The sequence below is a fragment of the Tenrec ecaudatus genome, chromosome 14, assembly GCF_050624435.1.
Source record: "Tenrec ecaudatus isolate mTenEca1 chromosome 14, mTenEca1.hap1, whole genome shotgun sequence".
Classification (NCBI taxonomy): domain Eukaryota; kingdom Metazoa; phylum Chordata; class Mammalia; order Afrosoricida; family Tenrecidae; genus Tenrec; species Tenrec ecaudatus.
Window position 1 is genome coordinate 42,921,796 of NC_134543.1, and position 19,953 is coordinate 42,941,748.

The 19,953-nt window shown below is 43.2% G+C and overlaps 1 protein-coding gene across 1 annotated transcript in view; it reads right to left on the reverse strand.

Annotated features, from left to right (window-relative positions):
• SYT16 (synaptotagmin 16) overlaps positions 1–19,953 on the reverse strand; it is a 127,912-nt gene that overhangs the window by 43,705 nt on the left and 64,254 nt on the right. Inside the window, exon 2 of the mRNA XM_075531699.1 lies at positions 5,277–5,492. Coding sequence (XP_075387814.1) covers positions 5,277–5,492 — 216 coding nt within the window. The remainder of the gene's footprint in view (positions 1–5,276; positions 5,493–19,953) is intronic.

The following is a 19,953-nucleotide window of genomic DNA, read 5'->3' on the forward strand; positions in this document are numbered from 1 at the left end:
CTTTTCTATTGTTAATCCTATTGGGAGAGGGGCGGTTAATATGTCGATCATTGTGATTGGTTCCCCTTTTCTGTCCCCCACCCTTTTGGTATTGTTATTCCTCTTGGTAGTCCCCTCCTGGTATCATTACTCTCATTATTGGTCCTGAGGGCTTTATCTGTCTTGGATACCCTGTGTTGCAAACTGTTATACGTACCACTGTATGTGAGCTGACCTAGCTGGATTTGTAAGATAGAATTTGGTTCATGAGAGTGAGGAGTGAGGAAGAATTAAAGAACTAGAGGAAAGTTGTGTGTTACATCAGTGCTATACTGCACCCTGGCTGGCTCATCTCTTCCTGTGACCCTTCTGTAAGAGGATGTCCAACTGTCTACAGATTGGCTTTGGGTCTTCACTCTGCCCTCCCCTTTTCACATCAATATGATTTTTTGTTTGGGGTCTTTGATGCCTGATACCTGATCTCATCAACATCTCATGATCACACATGCTGATGTGCTTCTTCCATGTGGGCTTTCTTGCTTCTCAGCTAGATGGCCACTTAGTTATCTTCAAGCCTTTAAGACTCTAGATGCTATATCTTTTGATAGGCAGGCTCCATAAGCTTTCTTCACCACATTTGCTTATGCACCCAGTTTGTCTTTAGTGACCATGTCAGGGAAGGTGAGCATCACAGAATGCCAGGTTATTCAAACAAAGTGTTCTTGCACTGAGGGAGTACTTGAGCAAAGGCCCAGTGTCTGTCTGCTGTGTTAATACTTAGAAAATATATGTACATAGATATACTTCCCTATCATTATATATAAATGTATTTACATATGTACATGCCTGTATTTAGACCTCTATGAATGTCTTTTGCCTGCTAGTTCTTTCCTCTATTTCCTTTTACTTTCCTCTTGTAAGAAATTAATTGCTTTTCTCCCTTTGCTGCTCTGTTATGCTCCCAGTATGTGTATGTGTGTGTGTGTGTGTGTGTGTGTGTGTGTGTATAGGGGGGGTGTCAGACCAGGTACACTGTGTCTCCAGTGTTGTCCCTCTAGCTCTCTAGGTTAGTGAGGGGACGCTGTGTCTCTTAGTGGGGCCAGCCCTACTGTCCTCTCTGTTCATTGGCTGCTTCAAGCAGGAATATCATCCTTGAAGCTTGGTGGGTGGGCCAAGATACTGTTCTTCTCTTTTCTCCTCTCCCTCCTCCTCCTCCTCCTCCTCCTCCTCCTCCTCCTCCTCCTCCTCCTCCTCTTTCTTCCTCCTCCTCCTCCTCCTCCTCCTCCTCCTCCTCCTCCTCCTCCTCCTCCTCCTCCTTCTTCTTCTTCTTCTTCTTCTTCTTCTTCTTCTTCTTCTTCTTCTTCTTCTTCTTCTTCTCTCTCTCTCTCTCTCTCTCTCTCTCTCTCTCTCTCTCTCTCTCTCTCTCTCTCTCTCTCTCTCTCTCTCTCCCTCTTAGTTTGCTCCCATGTAGTCTCAGCAGACCTGCCCCTGTCCCCAGGCTGTATGTTCAGTGGTGTCCTCCGTGATTCATTCTTCTGGGAAGGGACTTCCATGTAGCTGGGATTGGGGCAGACCTCTCTGTTTGTTTGCTGCTTCATGGTAATGTTTAGTCTTCAAGGCATGGCACCCGAGGTTGACCAGTCACTCTCTTATAGGTCAAATTTTACCTGGATTTCATACGTTTCATTTCACTGGTCCAACCCTTCTGAGTGCCTTTCTAAAGCAGAAAAATGCCTCTAATTGTTCTTGATCTTAAGAAACCTTTCTTAAGCTAGAGTGAAAGACAGCAGCAACAACAAATCCTCTCTAGAGTACTAGCGTCATCTCTTTGTTATTCTTTATTGACGAACATATTCACTGATCAAAATGAACAAAGAGAAATTACACAAAATAGCAATGCAATAAAATGATATAACACATCTATGGCATTTTGATAACTTAAAAAGTGACAACAAAATTATGGATATCCTGCTGCTCTTCTCCAAAGGGCAGAGTCATTTCACTCAATGTACTGGCCTTTTTTCCTCTCTTGGGTTGAAAAGAGTTTACCTTTTATTTGACATCTATAAAAAACGTAGTCTCGACAGTTAAGACAAAAGGTAGACTGCTTTAAATTCCCAGAAGGATGAAGATTAGCATGAATGTCAGAACTCTAAGAACATTGGCTGTTGGTGTAAATCAGAAACTAACCCGTTGGAGTTCTGAAAAGTAGGATCATTAGCTGGAGAATTAAACCAGCTACTCCTAGAGACTCAACTGCTTTTAACGTGCACTAGCTAACATTTGCCCTTTTGATGGAGACAGAATTCTGTGATGTAATACTAGAGAAAGATCAGAGCGGGAGGGGAGTGCAGAAATGACAGAGGGTCAATATGTACTGATAATGTGGCTTGGTTACATAGGTATTCATTTATTGGCTTAACTTGGGCTAAAAGGAGAGTAAAAAATGCATTAGTATGGTTTGTGCCCGTGTGTAAATGTGCATGATATGTAAATCTGCAGGTTATCACATTCCACTTTTACAGTTTTTTCTTCTGCTGCTTGCCCTGTTTGCATTAGAAAACTAGACAATTCCTGTTGTATCTTCTCCCACACTGTATACCTTTTCCAGTGCTAGTATTAGTACTTTTTAGGAAAAAATCTTGGGAGAGCTACACCTTTGTCCCACTAGATGACTTACCCCCTTTGATCATTTGTCCCCCAAAGAGAGAGTAGAAAACCGAGGTAGGTCACTAAGACTGGTCACCAAAGTAAGAGGAGTGGCATTTTCTCTAGCTTTTCACTAAATAAAAGCACAGAATCTTCCTGTTCCAATGCCCTGCATTTATTGAAGGTTCTGGACATGAGGGAGACAGGGAGCTGCCTGTCCGTTGCTCAAGAAAGCACAAAGAAGTTCTGTGCTGTTCTTTTTGCATCCTTTCACCCTACTGTTTTGGAGCTGGAGAGGACGGTTCTTGAGCCTTATCCACCATCACACATTAGTCCTTCCTTAATTCTGAGTATTTAACTCTGATTTTATAAAAGGCAACCCATTTTGTAAATAAGCAGAATATGATGCTACTATAGGATGAATGCTTTAATAATAAAATCATAAAACTATGGATCTTAGCTAAAGGCTGAGAATACCAGAAAAAATGTTTACCGGTGTTTTATTAATTATGCAAAGGCATTTGACTGTGTGGATCATAATAAATGATGACATTGCAATGAATGGGAATTACAGAACACTTAATTCCCCTCATGCAGAAACTGTACAAGACAGAGAGCGATTGCCCAAACAGAACAAGGAGATCCTGTGTGGTTTAAAAGCAGGAGAGATGTGCATCATGGTTCATTCCTTTCACCACACGCATTCAATCTGTATGCTAAATGAATAGTCTAAGAAACAGTGCTCTATGAAGAACACCGCTTCCTAATTTAAAGAAGACTCATTAACAACTGCAATATGAAGCTGACACAATCTTACTTGCTGAAAGCGAAGGGGGTTTTAATCATTTACTGATGAAAATGAGAAACTATGGCTCTCAATATAGATTATATCTTAGTATAAAAAACAAAACAAAAATCTATACAATTGGATCCATAAGCAATACCATGATAAACAGAGAAACAATTGAATGTGTCAAGGATTTCATTTGACTTGGCCTGCAATCAATACCCATGGAAGCCGCAGTCAAGAAATTTTAAAAAGTATTATATTGCACAAATCTTCTGAAAAAAAATCTTTAAAGTATTAAAAAAAATTAAGCTGTAACCCTGAGAACTAGGGTGCACCTAACATAAACCATGTTACTATCAATCACTTCATATGCATGAAAAATATAGACAGTGAATAAGGATGATGAAAGAAAAATTAATGGTATTAGTGGCATTGCTGAATACCCATGAATTGCCAGAAGAACTAACAAGTTTTGGAAAAGTACAGACAGAACACTCTTTAGTAGAAAAGATGGCAAGACTTTATCTCACATACTTTTAGGAGGACCGGTTCCTGGAGAAGGACCTCCTGCCTGACTGAGGGTTAGTGGAAAAGACGAGATGACTGAGCCTGCAGCCACAAAAACGGTCACAAACAGGGGACTGGTTGTGAGGCTAAGCCAGGACCAGGTAGCATTCTGCCTGCTGCGTATCAGGTCACTGAGAGTGGAACCAACTCAATGGCACCTAACAATACAACAGTGACCATCACGTGGATTTTGACTGTTGGCCCCTCATTTGTGTCAAACTAGATCTGTTCTCCATCGTGGGTCCAGTGGTTGATTTTTCCGAAGATCACATGCTCTTCTTCTGAGGGGCCCCTGGGTAGATTCTAAGCACCAACATCTTGGTTGCCCGCCTGGTGCATTAACTGTTTTCATGGCTCAGGGACTTTGTTTTAAGAATGTTACTGATGTTGCTTTAAAAATACAGGCTATTAATAAAATATATCAAACACATGTTCAGGGGTAAAATTGATATATAGAACTCTATTTGTAAATTATTGGTTGTATATAAAGAAAAAAAACAAGGACCAGTCTCAATGTCAATGGATAGGGATGAGAAATAATTAAATTTATCAGATAGGAATTTACAGAAGTTGATGTATATAGTGCTGGTCATTAGCGGTCCAAATGAAAAGGCTGTCACCTGCAAGGTGGCGTCCTGGGGTGATGCAAAGGACGATCATGCTCAGCTGCTAACCAACAGACGGGAAGTCGGGGTCTACCCCAAGGAGTCTCGGAAGGATCATGAATAGTGATCTACTTCCAGGAAGTGAGCCACTGAACCCCCTGTGGAGCACAGTAACACTAACACACATGCGGTCACCACAAGTAGGAAATGGCTCACTGGCAACCTTTTAACCTACGCGGAAGGAAGGGGTTCCACTCAGCAGGAGGCAAGGCTTACCTTACCCATACCTGGTTCACCCCTCTTCCAATTCCCTTCATCATGGCTCCTTGCCAGATGGTTTTCCCTATCCCGCTGCCAAGCACCGCCTCATCGCGCTGCCTCCCTGGACTGGACTCTCAGGTGCCGAGCGGCAGTAGTGAAGTGATACCAACATTCCTTCATATAGTCACACTTGGTCTAGATAAAAGATTCCCGGTGGCCTAGTGGGTGATGCATTGGGGTGTCACCTACAGGGTCTTCTGTTTGAATCCATCAGCTACTCCTTGGGAGAAAGCTGAGGCTGCTTGCTCTTCTCAAGATTGACAGCCACAGAACCCCCACATGAGGGGACTCTGAGTCAGTCAGCAGGATGGGCAGTGGGATTGGGTTGGGTCTAGCTAAGGAAGGGCTGGTGGTGCAAAGTATACCTTCGCATGCTGACACGTCAGTGTTATCCTCTTCCTGGTTCGAGAGGACACGGCTGAATCTGGGTTTCTGCTCCAAACCTGTCTGCTTTCTTCTCTCGGGTGGTCCTCCAGAACGAAAACTCTGCGAGCGTGACACAGAGATCTCAAACTGCTTGATCACCTCCTCGTCGCTGTCAGAAGATGTGGACAGCTCCTCATCATGCCCAAAGCTGCTCACTGCAAAGAAACAAAAGGGTATGAGTCCCGGCATGCTCAGGGTGCTCCAACGCAGAGGTGGACACTCTGGGGAAATGGGAAACAAATATGGACAACTTGCCCGGATGAAAGCAGGCCCCAAGTGGAGAGAAAGGATGTAAGCCCTCTGGAAACACAAGTGGAAGTCCAAAGGCATGAACCTAAAAAAGAACGCTCAGAGAAGTAATTACAAATGCATGGCTAGAACCCAGGAGAAACTATTGGGACATCCACAATCAGCATCCTGAGGCCACTCGGTGAGCCAAGTAGCCTTGCTCATTTGTTCTGTTGCTTCCATGTGCTCCTAACTTGGAAGAGGACAGCGAACAGCACATTTGCCTTCTGTGCATTTCTAGTCAATGATGGGGGGAAATATGTTCTTTGCCACACCTTCTTTATTAAAACACACAGAACCAAGCCCTTGGCCATTGAGGTTTTCCAAAAGTTTTCTAGTTTTGAAAACGAGAGCACCATATTATGCATGCATTTAGCATTGCTTTGGGGGCACTGAGATTTTGTTCAGGGTCGTGAACAAAATTGGAAGTGGTTAATGGCAATGATTCCACAATGTGATCAATGTAATTAAAGTTATTTAATTGTACGTGCAACAACAACAAAAAGCCAAATTGGCAAAAAAATTATGCTTATACTTAAATAGAAAATCCAACCAATCCATTGCTGTCATTTTTATTCCCACTCAAGGCAACCAAATAGGTTACGTACGGCTGTCAGTGCCTGTAAAGAGTTATAGCCTCATTACCTGATATAAGGGCCCTATGAGTTTGAATCAACATGGTGGGCAGTGGGATGGGGTTGGGTCTAACTAACAGAAGGGTGGGGGCCCATATGTGAACGAGCAGAACGGCTCCATAGGGTTTCCTGAGCTAGAAACCCTGTAGAAGCAGGTTTCCAGGCACCAGAGCGGGGCGGGGCAGGGGGGGGGGGGACTGCTAACATTTACGTTAGTTGTTGAGCACAAAATGTCTGCACTATCCAGAGACTTTATACTTACCACAATTATAATAATAAGCTAGTTTGTGCTAGAAGTATCTCAGACCGTTCTCTGTGTCCAACCCAACCCACGGTACTGTCAATATTCTTTCCAGTACCATAATTCCAACGCATTGATTCTTCTTCAGTCTTTCTTTTTCAATGTAGGAATTTCACGTGCATGTGAGGTGACTGAAAATATCATGGCTTGGGTCAGGCTAGTTCTCAAAGTAAAATCCTTGCTCTTCAACATTTTAAAGAGGTCTTGTGCAGCAAATTTACCCAAAGCCACGTACCATTTGGTCTCATGACTACTAATCCCATGAGCATTGATTGTAGATCCAAGCAAGACAAAATCCTTGACAATTTCAACCTTTTCTTTGTTTATCATGGTGTGTCTGTTACCTATTGATCCAGTTAAGAGGATTTTGGTCTTTTTTTAAAAAAAACATTTTATTAGGGGCTCGTACAACTCTTATCACAATCCATACATATTTTGACATTGAGTTGTAATTCATACTGAAGGTTACAATCCTGGATCTTCATCAACAAGTGCTTCAAGTCCTCCTCACTTTCAGCAATCAAGGTGCCATCCATGAAAGTACCATGGACTGACAAAAAAAAATCTGTCTTGGAAGAAGTTCAGCCAGAATGCTCCTTAAAGGCAAGGACGGCAAGACTTTTGTCTCACATACTGTGAACATTTTGTCAGGAGAGACCAGTCATGGAGAAGAGCATTGTGCTAGGTAAAGTAGATGATCAGCAAAAAAAAAAAGCCCTTGATGAGATGGACAGATGACATAGGGCTGCAACTATGAGCTCAAATACAAGGACAACTGTGAGGCTGGCATGGGACCAAGAAGTGTTTCACTCCATTGTACAGCACCTAACAACCACCACCCAACCCAAATGCTTTTGGAATGATTTGCACCACTTTCCCTGCACCCTCCAGACAGAAGCACACTGGCCTTCCTTCAGTTTCTCCAAGTGGCAAAATTGTCCCTGCCTTTAAGGTTGTTGCCTTCGTTGTTCCTTCTTGAAACTTGCTCCCACAAAGTTTTGCATGGCTGCTCATCCTCATTATTCAGATCCCACATGGATTTTCATTTCATCCTGAAGGATCTTCTGAGCGTCCTACCATAAGCAGTTCTCTGTGTAGCACTTAACATCTGCTTTCTGGAGTCTCCCCGTTCACTAACAGGAAAATAAAGATGGTGCCCATGTTTTTAAAGCAATGCATCTCGACTATGAAAAAGAATGCCCGGGTAACTACTTGATAAATTCTTGTTGGTTGCTGAATGTCCTGTGGTCTCCCAAAGTGGAGCACCCACCCTGACATGTTCCCTGCGCCTTGACTGTTCTCCAGTCCCCTCTAGGCCTGACTCTAACTCATCATTCAGGTTTCAGCAAAGACATCGCTTCCTCCAAAAAGCCTTTACTTGGCTCCTTAAATCAGATTAAGGGCTCCTTCCATGTATGGGGAAAAAAATCTCTCTGTTCTCTGATCATCACCTTTCTGCCTGTGGCAGCATGGCCTATCTAATGGCCACTCCTTCCCTGCACACACTGGGAGGCTACAGCCACCGGCTGAAACATGGCAGACAACTCTGTACACATTTGGGAAGTTGGAAACGATGAGGGATTTTAAAAAAGTAATGTCCTCCTTCCATCCAAAAGTCACATGATAATTTCAAGGGAGAATGTGCTTGTTGATTCACAGATGGTCTATGAAGATCATTGCTGAATCAGAAGCTTTGAAACAACTTTTAAAACTATATTTTAAGTGAGAGAAAAAATGCTTCTAAAACACCAGCTTGGCCAACACATTTATTCTGTGACTCAGTTTAAGAACTGATATTCTTATGGTTCTTTGGCAAACCAGCTATTAAAAGCAGCAAATTCTTACCGAGAGTTTGCCATGTGCCAGGCAGTGTCCTAAATGTCTCTCACCTATCATCCCATTCAGTCCACAGAAAACCCCATAGCCCTCCTTTTTCAAGTAAGAAAAGTGAGGCTGTGGGGCATACACAGCTGACTGAAGAGGATCAACTATTAGCAAGAGGTGGATTCAAGACAGCTTGTCTCGAACTGCCAACCTCACTGCCACTGGGCTGACCCTGACTCACAGGGAGGCTATAGGGCAGAGTAGAACTGCTCCCTAGGGTTTACCACGGCATAAATCTTTACAGGAACAGAAAGCCTCATCTTTCTCCTGTGCTTCAAATAGCAGTTAGGAACCCAAAGTGTAACCAACTAAGTCTCCAGGGCTACCTAGCCTGCCCCTAGAGCACATATATTCCTAACTACTTGGCTGGAGATTAGTATAAAGAAACAAAAATCCTCATAGCTTGACCAAGAGACAGCATGGTAAATGGAGAGAAGAGTGAAGTTGTATTTCGCTTGAGCCCACACTCACTGCCCATGGAAACAGCAGTCAAGAAATCATGCCTCAGTGTGATGTGCGGGTCATCACATAGGAGAGCGTCAGGCCAGAGGCTGAGTACCATTGAAGAAGCAACACATTTACGATGGGCTCAAATCCAGGAGTGACTCTCAGGAGGGTGGAGGTGTGTGGAGGGCTTCGTCTGCTGTCCACTGACTCAATGGTACCTAACGACACCAACAAGCACCCGGGAGGTGGTCAAAGGATGCATCAGGGAAGGAGTGCTCCAACAGACATCTGTTGGAGCTCTTTCCAATGCTGCTTCCCCTGGATTTGTTGGCCTAGGCCTATTTTAACACACATAAGTTGTCACGAGTAATTCATTTCAAATTGAGTGAGCTGAACCATGATATATCTCAATCTGCAAAATAATACAGGTTGCCAACCACGAGTCACTGGTCATCCACAGACCACATGTTCTTTTCATGATACAATATTTATCATGATAATTGGAGCAGTTCCCATTTGCTAAACATATAATATTCTGTCTGTTCATCTCAGCGATACCATCAAGTAAGGGACGATTTTTACCCCCATTGTATTGACAGGAAAAAGAGGCACAGAGAGGTTAAGCAACTTGCCCTAGGCAACGAAGTTAGCTGAGTAGCACTGCTGATCATTTAACCCACAATCTGTTCCATGAGCATTGTTCATATCATTCACAATATTATACCAGATAACTAGAGCCAGACTTTGCATACTTTTCAGAGTGAGGTGAGATGATGCTCTGCCACTTCTACTCTGAAGTCTCCCCAGAGGCTGCTTGCTTTGTGAGGATTCAGAGCCGAGAAGCCTGGTAAGAAAGGCAGTCCATGCCAGCAATGTGAGGGCCCCTGGGCAGGCTGTGGAGTAACTGGCCTCATCGAGTGATAAATACAGTAACTCCTGCTATTCTAGACCTTACTTCCCTAGGCCCTTGTGGCACTTTTTCTGAAATCAGATGATATTTTCTTGGGGACAGAAATAGCAAGCTCCACTCTTTTTCAAGTTAAGTACTAATAATACAAATAATACAGTGGAATTTTCTATTAAAAGTTTCGCTCTTTTACTCAATCAACTTGCTAACCTGAAGGGAAACAAAAGGTTGGTTGATACTATCGAGGTGGATAGCTTAGAGTTGACGGTTCATATCACGTAATCACAGGATGGAGACACGTTTTAGCTATCATCCAAACATCCATTATCACAGAGAAGCCAAGGTAGTCCTCACCCTTTCTGATACATAGCCACCCAGGTACCAGCAAGATGCCTCTGTGGGCTTCCTAAACTGACAGGGAGTGTGTACCTTGGACAGGAGAGAGGAGGTCTAACCATGGCCTATCAATAGACAGTCACTACAGGAGTGGAGCTGAAATATCCCCCTCTCTAATTTACGTTAGGTATTTGGTTGTTTTGTTTCCTGAGCCAAGCTAAGAGTTGCAGAGAAAATCCCATCTTCTTCCTCCACATCTACATCCTAGTGGGACAGGAACAGCCTGTTAGATGAAGCAGCCGCCAAAGCTAGAGATGTGAGTGCAGAATCCAGGGTCCAGCTGTCTGGTTTAGAGTCTCTGAGATCGTCCATTTCCTGAGACCTAGGAAAGCTCCTTTGTCACTTTGAACTTCATTGACCTGGCTTTGATGTGATTGCTGTGAGCTGCCATTGAGTCAATCTCCAACTCACAGTGACCCGACACATAACAGAATGCAAAGTTGCTTGGTCCTGCACCATCTCCTAATGGCTGTGGCCTGGACCACCTCTATCATCCATTGACTTTTTATTGTTGGCTGTTGAAAGTTGATTGCCATGTCTTTCTTGTCCGTCCTAGTCTGGAAGCCCCGCTGAGATCTATTCCAAACCATAGCAGCACACATGCCCCAGGGACAGGCGGGGAATGGCTGCACAAGAGGTGAATTGACTGAGAAATGAAGCCAGGTCTCCTGGATGGAAGACAGAATTCTACCCCTATACTACCAGCACCTCACTCGTTTGGATAGCAGTTATTTCTTAAAGTTTTCTGAGAGAACTGAGATACACCACCATACCTTAACAAGGAGGTCTCTTAAGGAAACCAAAGGCATGTAAAACAAAACAAACAAACAAACAAAAAACCACGTAGATCCAGGAATGGATTGTGGGCTCATACTAAATCTTAGCTCCAATGTAAGAGCAATTCATTCTTTCATCATGGCCCTGCTTGATGGTCGCCCTCGGAAAGGAACACAGAAGATATGGGTGTTATAGCAAAGGGAGGTGAAGAAATTTATCAGATAGAACAGCATCTGGGGTCTTAAAGGATTATTTACAAACAAGCAGTCATCGAAGTGAGATGTTAGTCTTCATGGAAGAAGCACACCCACATCCGTGACCCAAGGATTAGAAATCCTATCATCTAAAGCCAACCAAGGGAATAGCATCAGAGCCTAAATTGTGAGATTCTTGTTGGCAGAAGGCTGTGGAGGACCTTGGAAGCCCAAGTGACATTTGTGAGATCTACACAGGAAACAAGCCTCTGGTGATGTGCCTCTCTCTCTAATGGAGGGATGGGAAAAACTGGTTACCAAACAAAATACTGGATACAGATCAAAATGATACACCTGACTTGAACAGTTCAAACCTTGTCACTTGATACCCGTCAGATACATATTGGGCCTGATCTGTTTTGTTTTTAACATTTGCTGGAGTTTTGTTGTTTTCATATTGGGGTTTCTGTCTCATGTATTGTGTCATTGTGGGTAGCAGTCTTGAATTTTTGGTGTAGGTTTTTCTGGGTTTTTTTTTGGTATATGAAACCCAAAATTGATGAACCTCTAAAGACAACAAGTTGAACAAGGGATCCTGGAGGAGACAGCCACGTGGGATTGTTTACAAGTGGGGGAAAGGGGAGCTGATATCAAGCCGTTCAAGAAGGAAGAGAATGCTTTGAAACTGATTATAGTAGCAATTGTACAATACTGTTTGATGTGATTGAACTATGGAATGATGAGATATCTGTATTAGCTCCCATTAAAGTGGCTTTGAAAAGAAAACCAAAAAGGCCCTTGACACATGGCTGACATGTGAAATATTCAAAAACTATGAAACTTGTCAACAGTTTCCCTGTGCTGGCACTGCCATGTGCCCAAACACTTTTATGCCACCCGAGTGTCCATCCAGGGGAGACGCTGACTGCTCCTGCAGGGTCTGACTCCAGAACTCAGCATCATAGTGCTTTTCAGGGGAGGGTGGAAGAAATGGGGCTGGGGAGGGAGGCTTTAAGCCGATTCCACAAGCTGGAATTGCCCACGCGACCTCTTCTTTATTTTTCCTCCCGAAACTGGGGGTGGAACCCTCTGTAAGAGTTGGCAGCACCGTCTGGAAGTGGGCAGTGCCCAGCTCCTGCTCATTTTGTTGCTTCTTTTACTGCAACAAAGCTACCAACTGGTGAAGCAAAGAGAGGGATTCTTAAGTCTGTCGGCTGCGACTTTACTGATGGGGGAAGAATTTATAAGTCATCAGTGCAGCTCCAAGCTTATTAATTCCTTCCCACCCACATGGGAGCAATTAGGTGGAGGCAAGCATTACTCCCATCTTATAGACGGAAGGGGAAGACAGGTGGGGGCGGATTGTACTCAGTGGTGCAGCACCGAGGTGTTACTTAGAGCTACAATTTTAGGAAATCCCTAAATTACCAGATCTCACAAGTATTCAAAGAAAATGATGGCCCATGGTGTTTGCTATAAAAAAAATGACAAAGAAACTGGTGACAATGAGAGAAAGGGGCGGGGGGAATGCTGAGAGAGGTCAAAGGTAATAGCTAATTGCCTGTCTCAGATCCTAGGAAGAAGAGGCACATTATAGATGCAATCCAAGAGCTTGGGGGTTCAAGTGAGTTTGGAAAGGATTTTCAGAAGTCATCTGGCTTTGGTCCCCCTATCTCACCCTCTGAGGACCTTTGGTGACAGGATGAAAGTAGACGTGGGAGGAGATACACTGAGCGGGTTGAGCCCTAAGCCCTCGACAAACCAAGGCTAGTGTGTTTGATAATTTCATAAGATTTTACTGGGACTGGGGAGTTTAAAAATAATTGGTATAGCTAACTACATCAGGCTATCCACTGCTTGCCTGTCAGGTTGGCATCGATAGTGAGCTTACATGGTGCTGCAATTCTAGAAGCTATGCTGGTGGTATTTCAAATGCCACCGGGGGCACCCTTAATGACCAGCTCTCAGTGGGGCTTCAGACCAACACAGAGTAGGAAGGAGGACATGGTGATGTATTCTAGAAAAAGCTGGCGAACAAAAGCCTTATGAATCATAGCAGAACGCAGTCAGCTAGAGTGCTGGGAATGGAGCCCCTGCGCTTGGGAGACACTCTAAATACAACTGGCAAAGACATCCATCACTCACTGCCACCGAGCCAATTCCACATCAAAGTGACCTTCCAGGACAAGGGAGAACTGTCACTCTTTATAGGAATCGAAAGCTTCCTCTTTCTCCCAGGAAAGGCTGATAGTTTCCCATGTGGACCTTGCAATTAACAGCCCAACCTGCAATCACTGTGCCACCAGAGAGCCTCAAAGTACAGTCAACCTTGAACGACATCTATGGAGTAAAGCTTCCAGCACCTTCATTTGTGGATCTGGCTTAACAACCAGAAGGATCATAAATAGCTGCAGCTTCACAATGGGCACTTGAGATGTATGAAATAAAAATCTAATAAACTCAGACACTGTCAAAAAAGTTAAATGGAACATTTGTAGATCAACATCCTCGGCATTAGTGAGCAGAAGTGGACTGTCATTGGCTGGCCACTTGGAGTTAGACAATCATATGGTTTATCATGCTGAGAAAGACAAATTGAAAACACATAGCATCGCATTCACTGTCACGAAGAAGATTTCAAGATCTATCTCTAAGTATAAAGCTGTCAGTAATGAGATAATATCCATAAGCCTATAAGAAGCACACTACCATCAAGTCAGTTCTAACTCATAGTGACCCTCGAGGACTGGGTAGAGCTGCTTCTGTTCCCAAGACTGTAACACTTTACTGCTCTTTCTCCCAGAGGGGCTGGTGGTTACAAATTGCTGACTTTAACGTTATCAGCCACACACATAAGCCCTATACCACCAGAATTCCTACATGCCTACAAGGAGGACCAGCTAATAAAACTACGCAGGTATAACAAAAAAAAAAAACCCACCCTCCAAATGAACATGGAATTGCACTGGGCAGAGTGGAGCTTTCATAGTACACATTTCCCCCATAGGCAAGCATCCAGCAACTTGCTCCACGTTAGTGCACCCAGTGGCATCACCTGGGGAGGTCCTCCCTAGTCACAGTGAATTTTTTAGTAAAAGAAATTTCACTCAAACCTCATTTTTTGTGATGGCTGATTTAAGAGAAGTGTGTGGCTGTGAAATTTTGTTTCCTGCCCAGGAAGAGTGCCACAGAGATGGCTGTGATGTTGAACACAGCTTACAAGGACAGTGCTATGGGAAAAACACAAGCGTATGAGTGGTTTTCTTGTTTCATAAAAGGTGAAATGCTGATTGATAATAAACCTTGCTCTGTGCGTCTATCAATTACCTGAATGAAAGAAAATGTTGATTCGTGATGTATTTGGAATTCATTCCACCAGGTAACTCTTTTAATCAAGCTTTCTATTTAGAGGTTCTGAAAAGAATGTGTAACAGTGTGTGACACAAAGCCTGATTTGGGCAGACAGGAAACTGGTTTTGCCACCACAAAAATGCACCTGCTTAAATAAGCCATCTCAGTTCGCCAGTTTTGGACAAAAATCAGCATGCCTCTTTGCTCCATCCACCTTACTTGCCTGACCTCACTGCATGCAACTTCTTTTTGTTTCCACGAATGAAGAGGGACATGAAAGGAAACTGATTTGACAACAATGAAGAGGTGAAGGAAAAAATGAGGGAGGTGCTGTCAGCCATACAAACAGATGAATTTGAAAAATGTTTCCAAGAATGAAATCACAGATTTGGCAATGTACTAAGTGTAGTTTTGTAAAAAAATTTAAATACGTAGCTTTGAAAAAATTCCATTTTTTGGAGGGGGTACCCCCTCGTATTATTCAAATTTACATGCCAATCACTAAAGCAAAAGACGAAGCCACCAATTCATGTGTCTAAAATTGATCAAACATACAGTCAAGATGTAATAATAGATGTTGCTAACTGAAACATAAAAGTTGGAAACCAAAAAGGATTGGGAATTGGAAAATATGTCCTCAGTAAGAGACACTACAATCGCTTCTCGGCCTTTTGGCTAAGAGCAAGTGTAAAGAGACACTACACGGGAGATCACATGATAGGATTTTGTAAGACCAACAACTTATTTATTCATTACATTCCCTTTTCTCAGCAATATAAAGAGTAACTACATTTTTTACTTGAATCCACACGGAAGCAAGAGTCAAGAAATCAAACTATTTATTACTCTGGGCAATTCTGTACGAGATCTCTTTAAAGTGTTCAAGAGCAAAGATGTCCCTTTGAGGACTTAGGTATGCCTGATCGAAGCAATGATATTTGCTATCATTTCATATGCACATGAAATCCGAACATTGAATCAGGAAAACTGGAGAACAATTTATGCCTCTGAATTATGGTGTTGGTTTATGAGTTACTTAAAAGTTTATTGTGCCAACCTGACCAATAAACACGTGTGGGGTTAAATGAAGGGCGGAAAGATATATGGCTTGGTAAGCCTCGCCTTTCTAATTCTCGGATCTCTTGCTTTGTGATGTTTGGACCAGGTTGCAGCTGCCTTAGCCAGTTCCCTGCTTCATCTGCCAAGGTTTACTTCCTGCAAGACATCCCTGAGGAAAAGCCTCGTGGACCTACCCCAATGCAGCCCTGTGGTGACCCCTGAAAACGCTGAGATACTTACACATTCACTGACTCAACTTTTTTCCTGCAGTCAGCATCACAGTGTGTGTTTTGTGAGATGGAAGAGGACTTTGTGCATTGGTGTTGGACATATGGGTTAATGGATTAATGTTGGACTTGTGGGCTTTGGCAGCAATGTTTTCTTGTTGTACACTTAACCTTAAAAATAAAACTCTCTTATATATGAGTTTTTGTGGATTTGTTTCTCTAAAGTACCCAGACTAATACATTATGGTACCAGGAGTGGGGTACTGGAGAAACAAATCATAAGATGGAGAGCAGATGTTTGTTTGTTTGACCTCTCCCTCGTGGTAGTTTTTCTTCTTTGTCTAGCCAGAGGTCAGATAAAGCCACACTGTTTACTTGGTTGTTTTCTGGGGAAAATATGAAAATAGAAAGTTTATGAGCCCACTTGCTTTCAGCCATTAAAATTTGATCTTAGATGGGTTTAGGCTATGCCTGCATAGAAAGCTTTGAAAAGATATGCCCTGCCTAGGGCTTTGGAGTGCTCAGGAACCAATGGTCTTTGTCAGAAGCTGGAAATCATCTGGAACCATGAAGAAAACTCCCCTCTATGACTGAATGTTAAAGGGACCATGAGAGCAGGCGAAGATGTGCTAGGTGACCACCTGGATCAAATTGTTGAATGGAAGTGGGAAAAATGCCGCAATAAAGAGATGGGTTGAATTTGGTCACTGAAACCTGTGGACTTGGTTTATAGGAAAAAGAGAAGATGAGAGGGTGTTGACTGGTCTAAAGTTCATAACATAGCATGAGGGGGCTAGGCTTGTTGAGTATTAGTGAGAGCCTATGGTCTAAAGGCAAAGCGACCAATGCACACCCTGTGGAGGCTGAGTGAGGCAGCTCACATTGCGTTGACCAGAACCTGACCAGATGGAGATTTTTGAACCTGTGAACAGGTGCATATTGTTGCTGACTTTATGGATGGCCTGTTCAGATTTGACTTTGCTTATGGATGCAGACTTCACAAGGTTCCAACTGGAATGAAGACTCTTCATATCGGAAAATATGATTGTCCACTCAAAGCACTGGTTGATGTAAGGGGCAAGTATATAAATTGGATACCCAAAATTGGGGGGATAAAGGCATGAAGTGGTTGGTTTACAAACTTTCATAAGTAGGGGGAAATATCCATAGGATTATAGGATTAAGGTGTAGGTGTTTCTTAATTGCAATTGTGAGGCTAAAGAATTATGTACATGTGCCAAGTTGACACGGGGTGGATTGAGGTAGTTAGCTTATCATGCCAATCTGGCCAAAAAACACATGTGGGGTTCATTGAAAGGCAGAAGGATAAATGGCTCAGTGAGCATCACCTTTCTAGTTCTTGGGTCTCTTGCTTTGTGTTGGTTGGACCAGGTTGAAGCTGCCTTAGCCAGTTCCCTGCTTCAGATGGCAAGGCTCACTTCCTGCAAGACATCCCTGAGGAAACACCACATGGACCTACCCCGATGCAGCCCTGGGTGCTGGAGCAGCCATGTGGAGACCCTTGGCAGCACTGGGATGCTTACATGTTCACTGACTTGGCTTTCCTCCTGCAGTCAGCATCATTGTGTCTGTTTTGTGAGCTAGAGGAGGACTTTGTGGATTGGTGTCGAACATATGGGTTAATGTTGGGCTTGTGGGTTTGGGCAGCACTGGGTTGAGATGTTTTCTTGATTTGCACTTAACCTTTATATAAAACTCTCTTATACATGAGTTTCTGTGGATTTGCTTCTCTAAAGTACCCAGGCTAACACATTTAAAAAAGAAAGAAAGAAAGAAAGAAAGAAAGAAAGAAAGAAAGAAAGAAAGAAAGAAAGAAAGAAACCTGAATATGCCATGAACTGCCATATTGAACAAGTCACTCTTGGATAAAGTACAGACAGAATGTTCCTGAAGGAGTATTGTGAGACTTAGGGATCAGTCCCTAAAAAAAGGTTATCAAGCTTAGCAAGTCGAGGACGATCGAACGAGAGGACGATCCTTAATGAGGTGGACTCTGGCCCTGGTGTCAACAATGAATTCAAACATAGATATCATTGTTAGGATGGTGCAGGACCAAACAGTGTTTCGTTCTGTTGGATGAGTCAGAACCAACTTGGCAGGACCTAACAACAACAGTCTCACGCTACAACAATAAGAAAGCAAATTCAGGCTGAGACTGTTGAAGAAACTTAAGGAATAAAGGCCTGAAAATCAATTCCAAAAATCATCTAATGGAAACCCTATGGAACACAACCAATCATGGGGATGGTGAGGAGTTGGGCAGGGTTTCATTTCATTGTGCAAGGAATCTCCATGAATAAGGGAAAACTCGGGGGCACCTAAAAAGGACAACATGTTGGAGAATTGCTAGATAGTGGGAGAGGAAAGATTGGTGCTTGATTCTATTGTGTCTACTTCTCCTTTCACCCTAAGCCCCATAGGTAATGTTTTTTACAACTCATTTGGACAGAGACATGACATGTGCAATAGTTCAATATGAGTGAATAAAAAATAAAACCCTCAATGAATCTATTTCACAGGAGAGCAGCAAGGCATTGTGGACCTCCCTTATCTACTTAATTATTTTCATTCCTGATCCAGTTATATATCGTTGAACAGGCCCAAATCCACACACCAATGTGGTCTTGAATTTGTCTACTACTCTAAACCTAGAAAATTCTATTATAAGCCCACTGTGCCTACATGGAAAAGCTCTTCTTACTTTCCAATTTCTAATCTAAATGCCTAGTCCAGAACCCCTGCCCATTACTTAGCTCATGTAGACCCCTTTGAGCTTCTAGGTTTTGGACTCTCTTCTCTGTGAAGTGGTGTTGCTGCTGAGAAAGTGTTGAACTGCTAACTGCGAGGTTAGTGATTCATACCCACCAGCTGACACTTACAGCCTCAGAAACACTATTAGGGTCACTATAAATTGGAATCAATTCTATGGCAGTGCATTATTCTCAGTGGAAACAGTCACTACTAACTAGAGTCAAACTTGACTATCCAGCAAGGCTGACAATGCTGTCACAAGCTGCACCATCCTTCTGCCAACCAGCCCACCGCATTTATCCCCACGGACAAAAGTGCATACCTAGATCCATTTTCCTTTTATCTCTGGACCTGGATTTGGATTGCTAGCATTTATCTTGGGGGTTAGCCCTATATTCAGGGTCCCAGGTGCTGATTCTTTGAAACACACTCCCTTTCCTCCCAGACCAGACTTGCCCAGGATAAGATAAAAGAGGTTCTAGAAAAGCACAGAGGGGCTAGGGTGATTAGTTATGACTATGAGAATCACAAAAGGTCTAAATTATAGGACCTATTCAGAATGGACCAAAAACTAGACCCAGACTCACTGTTCCCTCCTTTCTCTTCAGCAGAGCTCAGGTCACCTGCACAAGAGCAAGTGATAAAGTGCCCACCTCCCTGACTCTCTGAAGTTCAGCTCTCTAATGGGTAGGTCTCTTACAAGGGAATTTCTTGATAGGACCCAAGTGTTGTGTATTGTTTTCCTAATATGGTGGCACTGAAATGAAAATGAATAGCCCACGCTGGACTCTACTTAGAAGCAAGGTGACTTGATCATTGAATCTCAGCACATGCAGGGAAAACATAAAGCCAGACTAGTTGTGCTTGCTTTAATTTTCCCAACCCCCAATACTTCTCTATCACTGCAGGGATTCCTCACGAGCAAGTGAGTCAACATTTTAATTAAAACAAAACAAAACATATTACTATGAATACTAAAATGGATACCAAGACTGAGAAAGATAATGAACAGGGCTTGTGATTCACAAGTGTTGTGAGTTTCTGAATTTCTAGTTGTTTCCATTCATTCACTCATCTTCCCAACCCAGGCTACAAAGCCCAGCCCCACCACACGGAAGAAGCACACCACCCTGTGCGATCATGTGGTGTCGAAGGGATCAGGTATCAGACATCAGCAGAACAAAAATCATATCATTGTGAATAAGGGGGGGTGCGGAGTGGGGACCCAAAGCCCATCTCTATGTAATTGAACATCCCCTTAAGGAAGGGTCGCCGGGAGGAGACGAGCCAGTCAGGGTGCAGGGTAACAACGATGAAACATACAACTTTCTTCTAGTTCCTAAATGCTTCCTCCGCCCCCACTATCATGATCCCAAGT